Source organism: Peromyscus californicus, unplaced genomic scaffold, assembly GCF_007827085.1.
Source record: "Peromyscus californicus insignis strain IS unplaced genomic scaffold, ASM782708v3 Scaffold_14__1_contigs__length_90479793_seg_2, whole genome shotgun sequence".
NCBI classification, from domain to species: Eukaryota; Metazoa; Chordata; class Mammalia; order Rodentia; family Cricetidae; genus Peromyscus; species Peromyscus californicus.
In genome coordinates, this window is record NW_026294436.1 from 22,988,851 (window position 1) to 23,011,084 (window position 22,234).

At 49.7% G+C, this 22,234-nt stretch overlaps 1 protein-coding gene across 1 annotated transcript; it reads right to left on the bottom strand.

Annotated features, from left to right (window-relative positions):
* Window positions 1-18,309: 18,309 nt before the first annotated feature.
* On the bottom strand, window positions 18,310-20,244 carry Gpr25 (G protein-coupled receptor 25). The gene has a single exon (XM_052736568.1). The coding sequence runs from the start codon at window positions 20,122-20,124 to the stop codon at window positions 19,051-19,053; it is 1,074 nt and encodes a 357-aa protein (XP_052592528.1). The 5' UTR covers window positions 20,125-20,244; the 3' UTR covers window positions 18,310-19,050.
* Between the last annotated feature and the right edge of the window lie 1,990 nt (window positions 20,245-22,234).

Here is a 22,234-nt window from a genome sequence, read left to right on the forward strand (position 1 = left end):
GATCAAGCAAGTATAATTTTGAAGGCCAAGGAGAGTGGAGGCCGACCCAGGCCGAGGGTCCCCAAAGCCTGGTCAGAGGAGTATGCTGTCGAAGGGGACCTTGACAGGCAGTTGTACAACATATTATTGGGCAAAGGAACACTGCAGGTCCTAGGAGCTGTAGGGCATTTAGGATAGGGGATGGGGAAGAGGGATGAGAATGTGACCTGTCCTGGGGCAGAGCAGTTCCGTGTGGTTGTCTAGAAAGCTCACCCAAACTCTGACTATCTGTAGTCAAATCTATGTTCTCTTGGAACTGGCGCTTTTTCCTAATGAGTAGATAGGTGCCTTTTTCTCACGAGCATATGAGCTAAGTTGACCTGGAGAAACTGAAGAGTAACTACAAGTCTGGATACTCCAGAGACATAGAACTGGGAAGGGATGGGGGTGGGGAAGGCATGAGAATGTGAACTCTGACAAGTGCAGAACCCACAGGGCATGGCTTATGGAAGCCCACACAAACCCATTGAATGAGTCCCACCTACCCATGGGGGAAATCTGCTTTACTCACAGTCCACTGACTAAAATATTAATCTCATCAAAGGAGAAAAAAAAACCCACCTCATCACAACTAGAACGCTAGTTCTACAGACTAGCTAAGATGATAAAAATTAATCTTCACTTTCCTTAAGGCCACTGATCTAGGCAATAATGTGAACAAGGCAACATCATAATCAGGTGACTTTGGGGAAGCCTGTGGAAGAGAGAGCCTGACAATAAGGAGATCTGGGAAGGCAGTGACATTTCTCTGAAACATTCAGTTCTGCAGGGAGGTAGGAAGGTAAACAAGTCAAAATAGCTTCAGGAAGTCCCTGAAACTGACTAGATTCACTAGGCCTCTCCCTGCCGGAGTAAGCAATAAACACTGAGAGTTCCTCTCAGACTGAAGGAAGCTGAGCTGCAAAGAGAATTCTCAGACAAGCAAAGCTGCAAAGAAGACTCTGAGACCAGCCCAGGAGCCTGAAGGAACCAGAAACCAGCCGAGCTGGAAGAGGTTTAGACCAAATGAGGCACCTGGAAAGGATACTCTCCACTCTGTTGAACTGCCTGCAGGCTGTTCAGTGTGTGCCAGGTTTCCTGCTTTGTGAGCTGTCACCCATGCTGGGGTGGGCTTTGGGGATGCAGTTGCCTTTGAGACATTCCTGCCTCTGTAAGTAATTCCTGCGAGTGACTCCAGTAAAGCTCACTGGTTCACCAAGTTGGTGGATGTTGGTGGTACCCTTACTTTGGTCTGTCGTGGGTTCCCTATCTGGGATAAGTAGGTGTGTGTTTCATCTTCCCAGGAAAAGTTTGTCACACAGCTCCTCTGCGAGGGGATAGGGTCTAAGCCCAGGTTGTGGCAATGAGGGTGGATGTGGGTGAGTGAAAATCTATGCAGGGGTGGACCCAGCCTGAGTCGGTAACTGATTTCAGAGAGCACTGAGGAGGCGGGACAGCTAGGAATTCCCAGCTTCCTGTCTTGAGAGCTTTAGAATATTAATGATACCATCCTGTCTTTCGAGGTCGTCTGACCGGAGCTTGAAAGTCCCAGAAAAGTTGGAGGAAACGGTTTGGGAACCCTTAGAAAGATGGTCTGAGAAAATTGTATAAGACGGGAAAAGACCCAAGAGAAAAAACATTGGGAACTAGTAGAGCTGGACAGAGGATGCCTTGGAGGTACTGTTCTTTGTGATTGTTAATATTGATTGCCCGCTTAACAAGCTCTAGACTCACCTAAGAGACAAACTTCTGGGCATGGCTGCCAGGGGTTTCTAAACTGGGTTAATTGAGGTGGAAAGCTATGTATGCCCTACACCTAGGTGGGTCCAAATAAAAAAGAGAGTGCTAGCTGAGCACCAGCATTTCTTGCTTTCTGCTTCCTGAGTGTGGATGTGGTGTGACCAACCCCCTCACATTCCTGCTGCCCTAGGATAAGAGACTGTTACCTTCACACTCTCAGCCGAAATAAATGCTTCCTTCTTGCTTTCTTTTGTCAGATTCGTTGTCCCAAGAGCTAGAAAAATAACAAATACAGAAAATTGGCACCAAGAAGTGGCGGCCATTGCTGCGATCAGCCTGACCATGTGACTTGTAGGCTTTTGGAACCGGTTTTGGGGAGGGATATGGAAGAGCGCGCAGCTGTGAACTCCAGAAGAACGAGAATGCTGTAAATAGAGTTTGATGGGCCATTCTGATGAGAGTTTAGAAGGCCTTAAAACAAATCTACCAAGTGTGGTGCTGTGCACCTTTAGTCTCAGCACACCCTAAGCAGAGGCAGGAGGATCTCTGTGAGTCCCCGGCCAGCCAGGTCTGCAAAATAAGATCCTGAGTCAAAAAGTAAACAACAAAGTAACAAAGTAACAACTTGTCCTGCACCATGCTGGGACAATAGAAAAGGTTCTCTAAGGGGAAGACCCCACCCACTGAAGGCTCTAACTTATGGAGAAAGCCTGACCTGAGAAGGCAACAGAAGGGCTTTCTTTCTCAAAACAGTTGGCCTAGGAAGGTGTCACACACAAAGGTCAATGATTTTATTTTATTTTATTTTTAAAAGGGGTGCAGGCTGCTTCTCGAGCTGACGGTAGAACTTGGCAGCTTTATAAAATACTGAATTAACAGGCACAAAAGACACAAGAATGATGGAGGAAGGTCATGCACTGAGGTCCCTAAAAACCAGACAGGCCAGGCAGTGTGTAGAAGGGTCAGAGGCCCCACAAGGAGGTCTCGAGACGTCATGGCGCGTCACTGTAAAGGAGAAGCCTAAGTTGCTTGAAGTGGAGCCCTAGGGTGCTGGAGATGCCAAAATCACAGGAATCTACAAGAAGAGCCAGCCCAAGACAGAGGCTGTATGGTTTATAACCAGAAGAAATGCAGAGACAGGGCTATCCAAGATTCTATCAGGAGCCCCAGATGCTGGACAGACATGTCGCTACAGGATTTGGTGGTTTCCCTGCTGGGGTCTGGTCTTTCTTTGGTCCCATCGTTCCTTCCTATGCCCCCATTCCTTCTGGTTGAATATTTATTCCATACAGTTGTGTATTGGAAGTATATAATTTATTTTAATGGCAGTCAAGAGAGTGCCTTAAATCTCAGAAAAGACATGGACTTTTAAACTGTGTTGGAATTGCTAAAGACTGTGTGGGGACTTTTGAAGTTAGACTAAATACACCTTTCATTATGATGTGGCCCTGAGCCTATGGGGACAGAGAGTAAAATGTTATGGCTTTAAAATGATACGTTTGTGTTAAGTTGACAAGGGCTAGATTTTTCTATAGTTAATATTGTCAACTTGACAAGGTCTAGAATCGGCTGTTAGAAAAACCTTTGGGGATGTCTGTAAGGAAGTTTCTAGATGAGGAAGACATACCTGAAATGTAGGTGGCAGTATTCCGTGAGCTGGGCTCTTAGGCTGATTTTAAAACGAGAAAACTGAGCAGCCGTATTTCTGTGGTTGCGCTGTGGTCAACTGTTTCACACTCCTGCCGCTGTATCTGCCCACCATGGTGGACTGTACCCTCAAATTGTGAGCCGCCAAACCCTTTCTTAAGTCGCTAGTGCCAAGTATTTTGTCACAGTCACAAGAAAAGTTACTAATATACTACTCACAGACTAGGGTGGTTTCTGGAACAGAGATTTGGGACCCCGGCCCCGGCACCACCACATGCTCACCAACACCTTTTCTCTGGATGAGAAGTACACTCTTCCTGAAGGTTCCAGCTCTGGGCTCACTTAGAAAATGCCAGCTGCCCGGATGGGCAGAGGCAGAGATGGGAGTCTTTGGGGGTCAGGAAAGTGATGAGATAGGCTGAGAATGGGAAGGGACATGCTGCTGTGTGTCCTGGGCACATCACGGCACATCCTCGGGAAGTGATAGAACCTCAGTCGGGATGGGAGCTGGAACCTTGGGCCCCAGATCTCCTGCCTTGATAGATTCTGATGCCTCACGTGTCTAGGAAGCAGGATCCTTCCGTCTCCAAGAGACCTCAATAGCCTACATCAATGAAGATGAAGATCCCTCATTTGACAGCCTGCCCTAAGCCTTTAGATTCCGCTTAAGAAAGTGGATTTTTTTTTCCTGCCTAGGTCAAATTCAAAGCAATTAGTATGTGCTGTCATTGGCAGAATGTCCCCCCCCCCAACCAAAGTTCGTGTGTTGCAAAGCTAACATCCCAATTCATAAACTGATGGCTTTGCAGCTGGAGTCTTGGGTAGCAATCAGGATTAGATCATCAGATCGGGATTAGGTCATGGAGGCGGGGCCCTAGGTGTGGTAATTACTGGCTTTGGGGGCTGAAGAGCCCCTCGATACCCTGCCTGTTCTATCTCACATGCCCTTATTGTGCCATGGCAAACGAAGAGAGCCCTTGCCAGATAGCAGCACCATGCTCTTGGACTTCCCAGCCTCCAGAAATAACTCTGGTTTTTAAGGTGGTTTTTGTTGTTGCTGATTTTTTTGTTTTATACATGGTCTCATGATATAGCCCTGGCTGGCATAGAATTTACAGATATCTGCCTGCCTCTGCCTCCCAAGGGATTAAAGTTATTCAGTGTTCCCACACCTGGCAGAACTCAGTTTTTTTTGTTTGTTTTTTGTTTGTTTGTTTTTTAATAATTACCCAGTCTCAGATATTTGGGTATAGCAGCCAAAAATGGCCTAAGATGGTTATGTTAGTGACTCTTCTCAAATACTGGGACAAAAATACCTGGCCGATGCAACTTGTGGAAAGAAGGGTCTATTTGGGCTCACAGTCTAAGGCAACACAATCTACTGTGGTGGAGAAGGTATGGAGGTAGGACCACGTCAGCTCCTCACATCGCATCCACAGCGACAAAGCAGGCACTAGCTGGCCCTCAGCTAGCTTTTCCCACTCTTCTGTGGTCAGGACCCCATGCCATAGGATGGTGCCGTCCTTACTTAGGGTGAGACTTCCACCCCAGTTAACCTAATAGAGAAGTCTGTGAGGGCAAGGGGTTTGTGTCCATGGTGATTCTTAACCTCATCACAGTGGTCTCCCTTGCAAGCCCGAGTGTGCTGTGTTACTGTTACTTGCAGATGAGGACACCAAGGCCCGGAAGCATTCAACTAAGATGATTTAGGATGTGAAGACAGAGCCTCTGTGGCCACAGTTCCGCACTTGTTGAAAGACCTTAGATGCCAAAGGGACTGAATGGTTAAGGAATAAAATATGTCAGGTGTAAGAATTCTGGTCCTCAGACAGCATAGTGTTTTGTTTATGGTCCAGAAACTCACTGTTAGCTTTAGTTTGAATTGGGGGAAGGGAGTCGAGATGAGCCCAAAAGAGGATGGTGGCCAGTAGGACAAACTAGAAATGCAGGTTGTTTTAGAGGGCAGCCACCACAAACGGTATCACAAGAAAATGCATGCATTTTTCTTGGTTTTTTTTTTTTTTTTTTTTTTTTTTTTTGGTTTTTCGAGACAGGGTTTCTCTGTGTAGCTTTGCGCCTTTCCTGGAACTCGCTTTGGAGACCAGGCTGGCCTCGAACTCACAGAGATCCGCCTGGCTCTGCCTCCCGAGTGCTGGGATTAAAGGCGTGCGCCACCACCGCCCGGCTGAAAATGCATGCATTTTAAAATAAAAGCTGGAAATATAATTTGTGTGTGTGCGAAAAAATTGGCTGGACATATTTAATCATTTTACTAAAAAGTCAAGCAGTTGCTGGGTGGTGGCAGCGCACGCCTTTAGTCCCAGCACTTTGGAGGCGGAGGCAGGTGGATCTCTGAGTTCAAGTCCAGCCTGGTCTACAGAGCGAGTTCCAGGACACAGAGATCCTGTCTCAAAAACCAACCGAACAAAAAAACCTCAAGCAGTTGAGTAAGTGTATATCCCTTAGGCTACGCGGCTGTTTGTCTCACAGCAGAGGCCTCGGGAGCCTAGAACCCAGAGCCTGAGCATGCGCAAAAGCCAGGCCTGGAGAAGCAGGAGTTCTGGCGACAGAACCCCGAGCTCTCATGAGCTGGAGGTTGATGGAAGCTGTAGATTGGGAGAGTCAGCTAAGCTCCGTTCATTTTCTCTTCTTTCCGCGTTGGCTGCAGAGGCAAAGGCCCTCTTCCAGCAGATCAGAAACTGACTTCTTGCCCGCGGGGAAGAAGCAGGTAAAGCAAATTCTCACAATCCTCTGAAAGCTGCCTGGAAGGAAGCTGAGCATGTTGTCTGTACCCCAGCAGCCACCTTCAGAGGGAGGGGCCCCCAGGCCCTTCCTGTCCTTTTAGAAGCTACTCTGCCCGGTCCTGGTCCTCCCAACCTCAGCTCCGGCAGAGGAGAGAACTTACCCCACATAGTCTCTTCCTGCGCTCTGAGAACCAGGTGGGGGAAAGAGAGGCCATGGTTAGCCACCCAGACACTGTCCTGTCAATGTCTTGGCAAGCAGCTCCCTGGAAACCCCAGAATGACTGGGCCAAGGCCTGCTTCCTCTCCTGACCGCATCCTGCAAGCTGGGGCAGGTGCCCGCAGGCACCGCCTGGAGGCTACTGCAGCAGCAGCTAGAACTCGGGATGTCCAGGCTGGGCTCGGGGAGGGTGGGTAGTCCCATGAACTGCACAGGACTGGCCGAGGGGGCCAAGTCAGGGGCTTCCCTTGCCTGCCACAGGGAGGAGAACTGAAAATGGGCCCAGGACACCGAGCGCTGAAGACAGGCCAGGCCACACCCTGGAGTCATACCCCCAGACTTGCATGAGACAGGTCGTTCCCCCAGGACACACCAGCACCCTCTGGCCATCAGTTCTGGTCTAGTTTCTAGACTTTTCTGAGTCCTCTCCAGGGCTCCCACGGAAATTTCATGTCTTCCACCCTTTCTGTTTCTGTCTTTCCTTCCTCCCCAGCCCTTCTGTCCTGTCCGTCTGAGCTTCTGTGGACTTGAGAGGCCACAGACAGGTGTCCTTGGGGCTCTGTGTGGATCACTGATCACTGACGTGTTTCCTTCTGTCCCTACTTAAGCCATTGGGTGAGCCCATTAGGGGTGGTAATTGCCGTGAGTGCTGGTCACATTGATCTGGATTAGTGATCTTCTCTGTGTCTAAACCAACCCCGAGGGCAGAAGTGACGGGAGAGGGCCGAGAATCTACCTCAGCCTGGGACTGTGTCCATGCTAGTAGAGACTTGGATCACTCCTCTCAGGAGGGCAAAACCTGAGCCCTCTCTTGCTGTGAGCCCAAGTTCCCACCTGACTTCCATCCCCCTGAGGACCACCTACCGCCAAGCCCTATGGCTCCTAATCAGCCTGTCATTTCTGGAGGCCTAAAGAAGATTTGAAACTTTAAGGTAAGAGTGAATTGTGGGTTGGTTTTTGTTTTTGTTTTTAATTTTTTTTTAAGATAAAATTAAATACAGTGGTAGAGAGACAGATGTTAATTTGGGGCTGCTAGGGCTACATCCAAGACAGGACACCGGACCTCAAGGATGCTCAGCTCTAAGCTCTAAGCCTCCCACAGGCCCCTCTGGAAAAGCCTTCCTGGTTCCTCGGGAAAGAAAGCCTTGCTTGAAGTCAACTAGAGACCCATCGGTCTGGTCTTGTCTATTTCCTCCATGGCAGTGGGGTGAGATAGATTTATCTCCAGGCCAGGGGACAAACCCAGGAACTTGGGTCCTGCTGGGGCTACAGCCTGATGATGGTGATGATGATGATGATGATGATGATGATGATGATGATGATGCTGGCACAGGTGTGTTGTGTGTGTGCCTGAGTGGCGGTGCTAATGCTCACCAGGGGCTGGCTCTACTGCTTTCAAGAAACTGAATATAATACATTTAGTTTAGGCCCTGGAGAATTTTTATGTATGGCTCATGAATAGGGACGCGGTTCCCTCTAAAAATGTAGAGAAGACCCCGGTAGCTGAGAGTGTGGCAGCAGAGACGGACGGGCGGAGAAAGCAGGAAGGGGCTGAGAGCGACTGACTGGCTGCCATCAGGTCCCGCTGGTGACTTTCCCTAGGGACAGCTCTGTGGAACTTGCTTCTCTCGCCGCCAGTCAAAAGCATTCCGTTTGAGGATTTAGCTCTTGTCTCTTCCCCCTGAGCAATATGGTTCCATGCTACTGAACTTTAGTGACTCTATTGGTCTGGTCTGCTGGGCCCAGTGTGGGAGCTCAGCCCAGACAATAATAACCTTTCTTATTTACCATCACTAAGAACAATTAAACTCAAAATATCTGAGATGGCAGATGCCTCCTAAGGTAGTGCCTCAGCCACTTAGGGCTATCTTCTTTTGACCTTTTTTGATGGTAAGTGGCTCAGGTAGGTAATTTAGGAGACATTAATAGAAGTGTGTACTTGGGGCCGGAAGTGTAGCTCAGTGGGGGAGGACCTGCCTAGCCTGCAGAAAGCTACAAGAAATTACGCCAGAGTTCCTCAGTTTCTTTGTAAAGTGGGTGTGTTGGGACCCTCACCCCCACCTCCTGCCTGTGACACTGAACTCTGTTTGACATTATCCTTTGCCCCCAGGAAACATCCAATAAGTGGTAGCCATTTTTAAAGAGATGTTTTCTTACATTTTTTGGTCTAAAAAAATACCCATTGTCATCTTCGTCACTTCTAACCCTCGGGAAAACAATATTTAGATTTCTGCGTGGTTATATTTTTAAGATCCAGACCTGTTTGCCAGTGACCATCCTCCACTTCCTGTAGCTTAGTGACTAGGTGCTTCCAAAGGCCAGACTCCTCCTCCTGTGTCGAGGCTGAGCCGGAGCTGCGGCTGGGTCCATCAGAAGCAAATTAACACCTCACAACCTTGGCTGCTCTTAAGGTATCGTAAGCGTGATGAGAAAGAGGAAGGAGGGTTTTCACTGGGGTCGGATGATAGCGGTGTACTGAGTGGACGTGGGCCATATGTGACTTCCTCCCCCTCCGTCTCTGAGCTCTGGCCCAACCCATGCGCATCCCCAGTCCTCTGTGAGTTCACTTAGGTCAGAGCATTGTGTCTATTTGCTCATAGCCACATGGACTGAAGAGTTCCAATGGGAAGCTGCTGGTAGAGAGATGGGGCACGGCGGGGAGAGGTCAGCCTGGCTAATGAATTCCCCTTTACCTGTCATGTACGTAGACTTAGAAAAACAATTGGTTTTGTTTGTTTTTTTGCTTTTAAGACAAGGTTTCTCTGTGTAACAGTCTTGGCTGTCCTGGAACTTGCCTTGTAGACCAGGCTGTCTTCGAACTCACAGAGATCCGCCTGTCTCTGCCTCCCAAGTGCTGGGATTAAAGGCGTGCGCCACCACTGCCCGACTAAAAAAATCTTTTTTGAGAGTGACAAGGTCTTATGTAGCCCCGGCTGGCCTCGAGTTTGCTGTGTAGATGAGGATGACCTTGAACCTCTGCTCTTTCTGCCTCTAACTCCGAAGTGCTTGGATTCCAGGCATGAGCCATCCTGCCTGGTCTTTAAGGTCCTGGAACTCGAATCCAGGACTTTGTGCCTAGTAGACGAACACTGTGCCAGCTGAATTACTTGCCTAGCACTAGACTTAGGAATTGTTAACATGTCCCTATATGTTCTTGTTGATTATTTTTTTTAAAAAAAAATAAGAACATTTTAGAAATGCAATATGCTAAAATAAGTGTCTGGAGAAGAGGCATGGATGGGTTGGCCATCTTTGAGGTTTGGGGTCCTAGAAGTCTCCTGACCTCTGACCTCTAGCAGTGTTGGGACCGAAGGCAGCAGACGTTGAAGTGGTGTGGCACTTCACTGTGGGGAAGGTCCTCTCATCTTGGGGTTCATTCTGAGTTCTGGAAGGTAATCTTTTTAAATAAAATTTTAATTTTATTTTATGTGTGTGGGTATTTGTGTGTCTCGTTCTTACCTGTGGCGGCCAGAAAAGGGTGTCAGATCCCCTGGCACTTGAGTTAACAGATGGTTGTGAGCTGCCATGTGGATGCTGGGAATTGAACCCAGGTCCTCTGCAAGAGCAAGAGTGCTCTTAACTGTTGAGTGGTCTCTCTAGCCCCTGGAAGGAGATTCTAAGCCCAGGGAGAGAAAGTGTCCTTGGTCTACTCACAGGCTTCTATCCCAGGGATACACTGACCAGTCACTCTCTAGAAACCCAGAAAACACACAAGTCACAGCACAGAAGTCATCACATAGGTTTTAGTTTCAGTGGGAATTTTTTCCTAGGCTTTTATTTCCCTCTTTTATACCACTAACTCTGTGGTGATATATTGTGTACCCTAATAAAATTTGCCTGAAGATCAAAGAACAGAACAAGCCACTAGACTAAACATAGAGGCCAGGCAGTGGTGGCACACACCTTTAATCCTAGCACTCGGGAGGCAGAGATCCCTCTGAATCTCTGTGAGTTCAAAGCCACCCTGGACTACATGAGATTGACTCAGTCTAGGAGAGAAAACAGAGCCAGGCAGTGGCTGGCACACACCTTTAACCCCAGTACTGAGAAGCACACATGCCTTTAATTCCAGGAAGTAATGGCTGGGTGGAGAAAGGTATATAAGGCATGAGGAGACAGGAACTGAAGCCTTTTTGGCTGAGGAAACCCCTTATGGCTAGAAAGGCTAGAGGCCTTTTGGCTAGAAAGCCTTTTCAGGCTGAGGAGTTGGTAAGAGGTGGTGGCTGTGGCTTGTTCCTCTGTCTCTCTGATCTTTCAGCATTTACCCCAATTTCTGGCTCCGGGGTTTTTATTAAAAGACCATTTAGCAATTCATTTAACATAACTCTACATTTTCTGTCTTTTTGTGAATGGGATGGAGACTCAAATGGAAGTCTACGTCGCTGCAGGAGCGCCATGGTCTTGCTTACTGGAACACAGAATTACAGAATAAGAGTTTCGTTCACTCAGGGAATTTGAGAGGCACTATCCGGAACCACAGTAGCATTCAATGCCACTTAGCAAATATCCTGCTGTTTATTTTACTGCCGGTAATTATAGCACATACAATGCTTACTATGTTCAAGATAATCCTAAACTCTTCACACACCAACACATTTAACCCTTCTCTGCCCTATAGAATGGAAACATCACCCCAAGTTTACAGATGGGGGTTGTGACACAGAAGAGAATGGCTGAGTTAGCCAAAGTCACAAGGACTGTGAGATGCGGAGCTTGGGCTTGAACCCAGGCAGTGGCAGCAGAAGTTGTGAATGTCACCCTGGCTTTTATTAGTGCACTGTGCTGCTTGCCAGTGTCCTTTTTTGATGTGTTTTAACCAGTCCACGGTCACTGCCGTTGAGAGTTCTGTCCTCCGGCTGATACCGTCACAAAGGGGAAGAGCCCAGGCGAGGGACAGGCAGCAGGTGTCTGTCCACTTTTGACAAAAATGTTGAAGCGAGTCCCCAGCTGGAGGGGAAAGACACTCATGCCAGCACAATGAGAAGGGCAAAATCTCCTGAGCAATTTCAACGTCTAGAAAAGGAGGGAGGGCTGGTCAGACTATGGCCTGTCCACAGAACAAAGCTTCAGAACGATAGCTCTGGGATCTATATTGAAATATAGAAAAAAAAATACAGAATGCTGTGCAAAAGGAAAGGCTGGATGCCGGGGCTGGGATGGTTGCTCAGAGGTTAAGAGCACTCGCTGCTCTTGCAGAGGACCTGGGTTCAATTCTCAACCCCCACATGGTTGCTCATGACCACCTGTAACCCTAGTGCTGGGGGATCTGATACCCTCTTCTGACCTCCTCAGACAGCAGGCACACACATGTACACAGATGGTGTACACACATGCATGGAGGCAAAACATCATACACATAAAATAATACATCTAAAAAGAAAAAGCCAAACACCACATGAGTACAGAGATGTAATATGCACGTGACCACACTCGAGAAGGTTTGGAAAGCTGTATGGATGGAAAAGTTCTTACAATTAGAGCAGAGGGTCTTGAGTTATTTCACTCTTTTTTTTTTTTTTTTTTTTTGTTGGTTTCTCCAGACAGGGCTTCTCTGTGTAGCTTTGGAGCCTGTCCTGGAACTCACTTGGTAGTCCAGGCTGGCCTCGAACTCACAGAGATCCACCTGCCTCTGCCTCCCGAGTGCTAGGATTAAAGGCGAGTTATTTCACTCTTGATATCACAGCTTTATTTGTGGTAATTTCAGAGGTAGAGACTTGAGAAGATTGGGGCACTGTGTTATGCAAAGAAGAAGGCTTTGGTTAAAGGAAAGAGAGTAGGGGAGAGAGGGAGGGAGGGAGAGAGGGAGGGAGGGAGGGAGGGAGGGAGGGAGGGAGGGAGGGAGGAGAGCTGATTTTGATCTGGTAAGCTGGCCACAGCATGCTGTGCCCTCATGATCCTAGGATGGAGAATAGGAGGCCCCCAACCAGGTGTGCCCTGAGTATTTTAGACTTATTTGGGGTAGGCATGTAGAAGGGAGATGGGAGTATGCACATTATGGAGGACAGTCAGGAAAGCGATTATGAATCACCTCTGTCTATAACATTTCCCCAGGTCAAACCACAATCCCCACCCCACCCCACCCCCCCACAAATCTCAGGCTGTCCAGAATCTCTAATGAGTAAGTTTACTTTAAGGGTGAGTGTGGGGTACACCCCTAAAATACAAGCATGTGGGAGGCTGAGAACTCTGAGTTGAACTATGCAAAAAGACTCTTAAAAAATGAATAATTTCATGTCTAGGAATTTATCCAGAGTTGAATTTGGGCTTCTTCTCCCCAAACAGGTTCTTACAATGGAGATATACATACATATACATATGTGTGTGTACATATGTATATATGTGTGTGTAAGTATATATGTACAATGTATATGTGTGTAGATAGATAGATAGATAGATAGATAGATAGATAGATAGATAGATAGACAGATAGATTTATTCTTTAAGTTCTAAAGAACCCTGACTAAAACAAATTCTCTCCTTTAGAGCAGACTTCAGATCTAATCAAAAGAGCATTTGGCTGTCCCATAAGCTGTCTTAACACTACTGCACAGGGGGCAGGCCCAGCTTGTCTGGTAGGATGGTATTATACCATGCAGGAGCAGGTGCTGAGTAAGGCCTTAGCCCTTCCCGCACCAGGAAAGCCAGCCACCCCGAGAGACTCCTGGCTGGTTCAAGATCAAGTTTGTTTGTGTCCTGCAACCAAACTGTGTGGTGTCTTCAGCAACAGGGGCACACCGTTTAGAGATCATTGGCAACAACTAGCCTGTATTGTAGGGCTGCCTCTGGGGACACCCTGACAATGAACTGTCGGAGGATCACCCATGCCTGGCACTGGGGTTTTCCTTTAAGAACCCGTGTCTCCTGGGAGCTGCGTTCTCACCCATGCTAGGTAATCCTTTGTTTCCCCTTCGCTTGTTTTATTTTTAATTACTTATCAACTGTGGGATTTCATAAAACTTCATACTTCTTCTTAGTTTGGAAGAGCTCTCCTCCTAGCCCTCCTTCCCTACTGCCTTCCCATCCCTTCCTATTATTCCCTCCCTAGTATTCCTTCCTATCACACGTTTTCTACTATCCCATCTTACTATGGTTCCTTAAAAATAAATAAATACCAGCACTCGGGAGGCAGAGCCAGGTGGATCTCTGTGAGTTCGAGGCCAGCCTGGGCTACCAAGCGAGTCCCAGGAAAGGCGCAAAGCTACACAGAGAAACCCTGTCTCGAAAAACGAAAAAATAAATAAATAAATAAATAAAATAAATAAATATGGATTTGGTGGTTCATGCCTGCTATCCCAGCCACTTAGCGGACTAATAGAGGCTCATTTGAGCCTTTAGGGGCTTGATATCAGCCTGGGCAACATGCTATGAAATTCTGTTTCAGAACAAAACGAAATAAAACAAGACCCCACAAATCCAAACTCAAAGAAGCGCTATTATTTTAATAATTAGTGCAGGGAAATCTTAGCGCGCCTCTCTCTCTCTCCTTTTTTTTTTTTTTTTTTTTTTTCCAGAAAAGGTCTTAATGTGTAGCCCTGGAACTCCCTGTGTAGACCAGGCAGGCTGGCCTGGAACTTACAGAGCTCTCTCTGTCTCTGCCTCCTGAGTGCTGGGGTTAAAGGTACCATGCCCAACAGAGAATCTTTTAAGAGAGAGAGTCGTCCATGTGAGCTGGGTTCAAAATGGAGAAGGTGCCTCTGTGTCACAAGGGAGGAGTGACAGGGTCAGGAAAGGCAGGCGGGTGACAGCCGAGCCATTTGCTGTGGTCCTGCGCATGCTCCTTGACATCCTCACGGGCAGTGGGTCATGCTCGCCCGATGGGGATGGCAGACTCACGGAGCTCATGCGGGTGCTTTCCACAGTGTGCTCCACAGATAAAAGGGTTGTCTATATCTCGAGCAGGTGCCTTCCATCTCTGGGCCTTGGTATCTCCTCCTCCTTAGCATGGACGAAACTAGCTGGTAGTGCTAAAATCAAGTGACATTTTTGTAAACACACATCTCGGGTGGAGTAATTACAAACCTGTAACTTCTTTTTGATTTTAAAGATAATGGAGAGGAAGAGTAATTTCACACCTTTGATTTCTCCTTCCCTCGAAGTTACCAGCATTTCCTGGTCTGGTCATCCTTTGTCCCAGTTGCTGAGTCTGGGGGGTCAGGTGAAGAGTGTAAGCAGTTTCCTGCAGGCTTCTCAGCCGAGGGAAGCCAGGAACTTAGACCTGATAAAATCTCACAAGTGCGATGCCTTCACAGTGTCCAGAGTCACCTCTGCCCTGCCCTCGGTGGGGAGGGCAGCTGAGTCATATCAGACTTCACCAACACACACCCCGGCTCTGCCAGCCTTCTGAACTCCCCAGATCACTCACCAGTCTGGGCCCCAGTTCCCACACTGTGCCCTGAGAACAGACCCGTGGGGTCAAGAGAGGTGAAGAGAAAGGTCAGAATTAGTCACAAGAGGCAAATTAAGAACGACACACAGCCATATGCCAGCCTTCATCTGGATGTGGAGTTTCCCTTTCTTCTCTCTCCTCCCTCCCCCCTCCTCCTCCCCCCCCCCCCCCCCCCCCCCCCCCCCCCCCCCGCCCACTGGAGATGGAACCTAGCTTTTTACCTGCTAGGTACGGGCTCTATTGCTGAGTTACAGCCTCAGCCAAGATGTTGACCTTTTCCATCCCAGGGTAGCCCCACAGGGTCTCTCCACAGTAACAAGACAGGGAGGGAGAGCACAGCCTGGAACGTGTTAATCCTGAGGACGTGCTTTTGGGGCGCATCTGTCTGAGACACCACCACTTATAAAGTACTTTCAAGAACATCATTTCCTTTGATCTACGATACAGCAGAGCAGATATGATCAGCCCCAGCCTTCAGCTCAGAAGCCTGGGTGAGGGGCCCAGAGATGAGCAACTGGATTGTGACCACGGGGAGCCAGGCCCTGGTCAAATTTCAGCCTCTTTGTATTGGGAGCATCAGTCCATGCTAACGGCCCTTAAAATGCTTGTAAACATTTTTGCAAATGAAATGGAGGGAAAGGGCTTTACAGTTCTCTTAATTCTAACACAGTCATTGTTCACATTCATTGCATCGACTTCTAGCCTTTCTCTGCGTCCTTGAATAAAGCATAACTAATATCATGTGTAGAACGCAACATCATTTCTTCACTTTTCACATGCGCTGCTCTAGGTACTGGGGACATGGCATGAAACCAAATGACAAAATTCTCTGTCATCATGGAGTGCATGTTATGATGAGAGAGCCCAATAAGCAAATAAATGAAATACCTGGTATTCTATTAGTGAACTGCAAGAGAAAAGATCTTACCTATGATGCCTAACCTGGGAGGGATAAGAAAGAAAAGAGAGTGTTGATCCCCTGGACACTCTGCTGGCTAATTTCATATCAGCTTGACATAAGCTGTGATCATTTGGAAAAAAAAGAATCTTAATTGAGAGAATGCCCCCACCAGATTGGCCTGCAGGCCAGCCTGTGGGGGTTTTCTTAATCAGTGGTCCATGGTTCAGGGCCCAGCCCATGGTGGGTGGTGCTGTCCTGGGCTGACGGTAATGGGTTCTATAAGAACGCAGGCTGAGCAAGGCAGGGGAACAAGCCAGTAAGCAGCACCCCTCCACGGCCTCTGCATCAGCTCCTGCCTCCAGGTTCCTGCCCTGTTTGAGTTCCTGTCCTGACTTCCCTCAGCTATGGAGTGTGATGTGGAGCTGTGAGAAGAAATAAACCCCTCCCTCCCCAAGTTGTTTTTGGCCATAGTGTTTTATCACAGCAATAAAACCCTAATGAGGAGACATGTAATGTTTTCCTCCAACAAAACCAGAGCTGACAGTTTCGCGCCCTTAGAATCAAAGTGTGAGGCACTTATTTAACTTCTGAAACTTTACCTTCTTTCTCTTTGAAACGTACTGCCAACATTTCCTGATTCCTCGTTGAATGCTATCTTAAAATTTGCATTTTAGTCTATCACAGTCGTGAAAGCACAGCATTATGTTTGGACATTGAGAGTTTTTTTCCTTCTAGGTTTAAAACTTTAAAAACTTCCCTTATTCAACCACCTAACTTTCATTGTCTAGGACTAGTTAGTGCATAAGGAGGGAGCAGACTGAAGCTTATAAGACTAAGGAGTGTGGACATTTGAGGGGGTGGAATATGCACTTTTTTTTTTTTTTTTTTGAGACAGTGTTTCTCTGTGTAACAGCCTTGGCTGTCCTGGAACTGGCTCTGTAGCCCAGGCTGGCCTTGAACTCACAGAGATCTGCCTGCCTCTACCTCCCGAGTGCTGGGATTAAAGGCATGTGCCACCATTGCCCAGCCAGGTTATGCACATCTTTAGAGTTCTTGATGAAGAGGGACCAACTGCTTTCTTTTCCTTTTTCTTCTTTCTCTCTCTTGCTCTTTCTTTCTTCCTTCCTTCCTTTCTTTTTTTTCCTTTTGTGCATTGGTGTTTGACCTGTATGTCTGTGTGAGGGAGTTGGATCCACTGGAACTGGAGTTACAGACAGTTGTGAGCTGCCGTGTGGGTGCTGGGAATTGAACCTGGGTCGTCTGGAAGATCAGCCAGTGAGCAGGCACTGAGCCATCTCTCCAGCCCCCCAACTGCTTTCTAAAAGAATCTACTTTGTTCTCCCTCCACAACCTATTATTAGCTCCTGCATCCAGGCCTCGTCTCCCTCGGCAGGAAGTGGGGGCTCACTCTCCACGGAATGAGGAGCACATGGGAGCCCAATTGAGCGCTGCACCCCAAGAGAGGGAACTGTTCTCCACACTGTGCATAGTTCTGCGTTGTGGGGAAATGTCGGTTTTCAGTAAGCACTGCAGGAGGGGAGAAGAAAACTTCCGGTGGGCTTGAGAAGCCTTCTGTCTGTCTGTCTGTCTGTCTGTCTGTCTGCAGGGAGCTCAGCTGAGGAACTGGGGAGGAGCTTGGAGAGGGCTCTGTCCCAGCAGCCCAGAGCAACACTTGCTCTGTAAGCTTTGGTCTAGACACACACACCTCAGTGAGCGTCAGCACCCTTGCCTGTCCTGGAAGCCCTGGGGCCTCACCTCAGAAAGCAATGGCGAGGAGGGGAAGGACTATGGTGTAAATGAGCCCTTAGACTCGCAAGTGTCTGAAGTACACCCTGCTGGCCCAGGTGACCATAGGCTGCAAGCCTTGCTGCTCCCAGGGCGTACAGTGGGACGTGCAGAGATGTTCTTTCTGACAAGAGCAGATGCAAGGTGGGGCCAAGGTGGGCTGTATTGCTAAACATACTCCAAACCAATAGTCTCAAATGCTAGAGGGAATGCAGTGGTACTAGACGAGGTTAAACAGCCGGAGAGAATGCCCGTCTTCAGATCTCACCGAGCACGGAAGCTTCAGTGTGTGCGGCTACTGACTCCACAACCCACGATCTGGCTGGGGCGTGGTTCTCAAGAAGAACCCTGTCACAGAACCCCTTTCCCTCGCTGACCAAGATGTGTCTAGGCCAAATCCTCTCAAATAAAAACATTTCCTTTCTAAGCCTTCCACAAGCCTCAAAGGATTAAACCAGAGTCTGAAATGGTTAATTCCAAACGTTTGTACTGGAAGGGCTCCCAGAGCATGGGGGAAAGCCTGGACCACATTTAAAACTCAAAATGACACATCCCTTCTTTGAAATGACACCTGGCAGGCAGATGCTGTGTATCTTCCTCTTTTTTTTTTTCCTTTTCCATCTTGCAACCTTCAAGACGTGAGATGCCCTTTAAAAGAATAAGTAATTCTCTGCCCTCCCGAGAGAGTACCACACCGACACAGGTGCACCTGGTCCTCTTGTCCCATCCCAGCATCACACAAACCATCACCCTGAGGTGCCTCAACTTCTGAGTTGAGTTGTGTCTGACCGTGACGCACTTCTGACACCCCATTTCACTCTTGCTGTTCAAGTCAAGATGCAGCTCTAACTTGGGCTAACCAACGGTTTATTATTATTATTATTGAGATGTGAACTCACAGAAGAACCTGGGGTCCCTGGCTGAGTGATGGGGAATCGGAATGCCCGCTGAAAATTTCAGATCTCAGCATGAAGAAGGAAAGCCAGAACAGCTTCTCCAGAGGGGAGAAGGGTCACCACAGCAGGGTTGGCACTCTGAAGGAATAAGTGGGAAGGACCAAGTTGGGCAGCTCAGACTGGAGGTGGTTCCCATGTCTTTGGTGAGCCTTTGAAAATGAAAATCCAACCCGGGGATGTGAAAGGATTCAGTCAATGCAGCTACAAAGATGGCCAGAGAAAGAGAGCTGTCACTCCTCTCGTTCTACAGAACATTTCTGAGGTGGCATTACTAAAGGGCTGATGTGGAGGAGAAATTTCTCAGACGGCAAAGGCTTTTGCAGGGGCAAGAACAGTCAGGGGCAAGAAGGGCCGTTGAGAGTCTGCGTTGGACGTTTGAGCTGAGCTACACCAAATGAAGCAGAGAGGAAAACCCACTTCCCTCACATCTACTGGGTAAACCGGGTGGGTGTCTACAGCCTTTCTTGCCCTGGGGAAAATTAAGGAAACACCCCACCCTTCCCACGTCTATCGGTCTGCGGGAACAGCCAGTCTTAGCCAGCTCCGGGAAAACCGATGGGCAGTCCTCCGGGCGCATCTTGGGAGCACGGTCGTCCTCCGTGTGGCTCCTCTCTTTGGAGCTCCACGGCCGCTCGACCTGCGCCGCCCGGGGGAGGCTACGAGGCCGAGGCAGAGTTCGCCTTTGGGGACCGGCCCCAGAACACCGAGCTGTCGTCCCTGGAGAGCGAGGACGCCGAGCTGATCCTTCGCACCTGGCGCCCGGCGCGCGTGCACACCCCGAACCGGGCCCGGGCGCGGAACGAGCGGTCCAGCAGGAGGTAGATGACCGGGTTCGCACAGCTGTTGACGAAAGCCAGGCAGGTGGCGACCGCCAGACCCCAGCGCAGCGCCAGCAGCAGCGCGCAGGGCAGCGGCAGAGCCCGGAGGCGCGCCAGGTGGAAGATGGCTCGCAGGACGCCGAAGGGCAGCCAGGAACCCACGAAGACGCTCTCCACGGCGAAGATGATGCGCAGCGAATTGCTCCGGGCCCTCCCCACGCGCGGCAGGCGGCGGGACACGCGGCAGTAGCAGGCCAGGGTGACAGCCAGCGGCAGCGCGAAGGTCAGTAGCAGCAGCAGCAGGCCGAGGCCCTGGAGTGCATCCGACGGCTCCTCGGCGCACTGGCTGCCCGGGCCGTCCGGGCTCGGCTGCAGCCCGCGGTAGAGCAAGGCGGGGAGCCCGGCCAGGAACGCCACCGCCCAGGCGCCGCAGCACGCCGCTCGCACACAGCGCGGGCTCCGCAGCGGCCGCGCGCTCAGCGGCCGGCCCACGGCCAGGTAGCGGTCCACGCTCATGCCCGCCAGCAGCAGCGCGCCCGCGCAGCGCGTGGCCGCCAGCGCGAAGCTGCTGACTTTGCACAGGCCGTCGCCGAAGGGCCACAGGCCGCCCCGGGCCTCCGCCGCCGCCCACAGTGGCAGTGTGAGCACGAAGCCCAGGTCGGCGGCCGCTAGGTGCAGCACGAAGGTGTCCACCAGCCGCCGCGGCCCGCGCCGTCCGCTCAGCAGCCACATCACGAAGGCGTTGCCCGGCAGGCCCACGGTGAAGGCCGCCAGGTAGAGCGCAGGGATGATGGCGTGACCGTAGGGCAGGTCCCAGGCCGGGCAAAGCTCCATTTGGTCCAGGGAGCCAGAGCCCGAATAGTCCCAGGACGTCGTGCTCCAGCTGTGACTCCAGGCCTCGGTGGACTGCATGGCCAGGGTCACTGGACCTGCGTCCTCCCTGGCGCAGTGCAGCTCTCTCTGAGCAGGAGGGGGTTTGCTTTTCACGGCCGGTGCCCAGCACCTCCCTTCCTGCCACCCCAGGCCGAGGCGAAAGGGTGAGCAGGAAGGTGGAGGGGGAGAAGAGTGTGGGCCGGGAGGGGCAGGTCTCTGTGGTGGCTTCTAAGTTGGGGCTGGCCCAAAGGGGGCTTCACGACTGGTTATTGTAAGGAGATATCCTTAGGGGCTGGGAGACCTGTGGCCACTAGAAGTTGATAGCACAACATTTCTTGTTGCTTGGCCTGTTATCTTGGCCGACGGGTATCTGATCTGGGGTGCAAGGGGCAGCGGGTGTGCTCTAGAGCCCTAAACTGTTCTCGGTTCTCACCAGGAGTTGCTTTTGTTTGCTTGTGTTTAGAGGGGGAGGAGACAGACTTCTAAGGGAGGACCATACCTCAGCTCCTGTCTCTAATTTGCTCTGCCGTGTAGCACACAAGGGAATCTGGAGGCTGAGGGAGCCTCCCACAGTTCCTGATCAAGAATTGTCCCCGGAGCTCTTGGACCAAATAGCCTCCTGGGATGAAGGATTAGATGTGCCACCTGGAATGGCATTTCTGGTCTAGTCCAGTCCTCATGAAGCTGTGTTTAAAGCTAGAGTGGGAAGTCGTAGTTGGAGGGAGTGCCCTACTGGAAAGGACCAGGGCCCTGGGTTAACCCTCCTCCTTCCCCATCCTTCAAAACCTTGCTGGGGTAAGTCAAACACGGTCATAACCTCTATACAAAGGATGACACAAAATGGCCCCTAACAAAACAACAGATTTGCTATTCTAAATCATGAGACAGGAGCTCCGAGACCCCCTGTGAAGCGAGGGGAAGGAGAGGGTTCATGGATAAGGGTGTGCAGAAGAGACAAGGGTGGGTGAGGGAAAACATGCTTTCTCCTCAAGGAGCTACACACAAATTCTTAACACACATCCCTTGATGGGCTGTTTTGGAACTGCTGTTAACAATGCCTTCCCAGAGTCACTCTGTTGTCACCAAGAATGAGTGACTGATGCATTGAGCAACCTGGTGTTGGAAATTCCAGGGGACTGTCAGTTTTGTCTGCTCCCATTCCATTGACAGTGACCTCTCCACATAGCGGGCATTGTTCTTTGCATTGCAAGAAATGCATCTTGACCTCAGATCCATTATTTTTTTGGAGGGGGGGAGACACAGGCCATGTGTGCGATGGCCAACGTGCCATCAGTCAAGCTCTGGTCTGTGTTTAAAACAAAGTCCACATAGAGCTTAGAAGCAAGGGCCATGCTGCTGGTGAGAAAGGGCTGCTGAGGGACAATGCTTCGGTCGGGTCTAGGAAGAGGATAAAGGTCAAAAAGAATGGCAGAACAGAGAGGATGAGCCAGCCAAGCAGTGGTGGCGCATGCCTTTAATCCCAGCACTTGGGAGGCAGAGGCAGGCGGATCTCTGTGAGTTCAAAGCCAGCCTGGTCTATAGAACAAGATCCAGGACAGGCACCAAAACAACACAGAGAAACCCTGTCTCGAAAAACAAAAACAAACACAACAAGCAAGTACAGTGAGACACCTAAGAAGATACCGGCAGGCTGCGGGAGCCTGGGGGAGGAGTGTAGGTGGGTGATGGAGTGGACAGCAGACGTGGCTGGCAGGGTCACCATGCCTGATCCTGAAGGGCTTTGGATGTTAAGTCTGATTTGGAAAAGCCCTGGCAGGACTCCCCAGGAGGCTGCCGTATTTGTGACTGAAATAGATGATTATTATTTTATTTTGCAGGAGGCAAGGTCTCACCCTCATCAGGCAAGTGCTCTGCCCCTGAGCTACATCCCAGCTCCTGACATAGTTCTTAGTAGGGACAGAAAGGAGAGGATGTGTCAAAATTGGCCAGGTCTCCACACAGAAAGGATTAGAGGTAGGCCTGGGGTTTCTCGTCTGAGGAACACCGTGGAAGATGTCTCTCTAATTAAAGGACCAGAGCACAGAAGGGCAACTGTGTGTGTGTGCCCAGCTTGACATTGATTGGAAGTAGGTTGATGAAATGTTATGATCCAAACCAAGACACAGAGAGAGTAGAAGAAGCATGGCAA

Excerpts from the sequence above, each read along its gene's own strand:
- Gpr25 (XM_052736568.1), bottom strand. The coding sequence starts at position 20,124 with ATGCAGTCCACCGAGGCCTGGAGTCACAGCTGGAGCACGACGTCCTGG.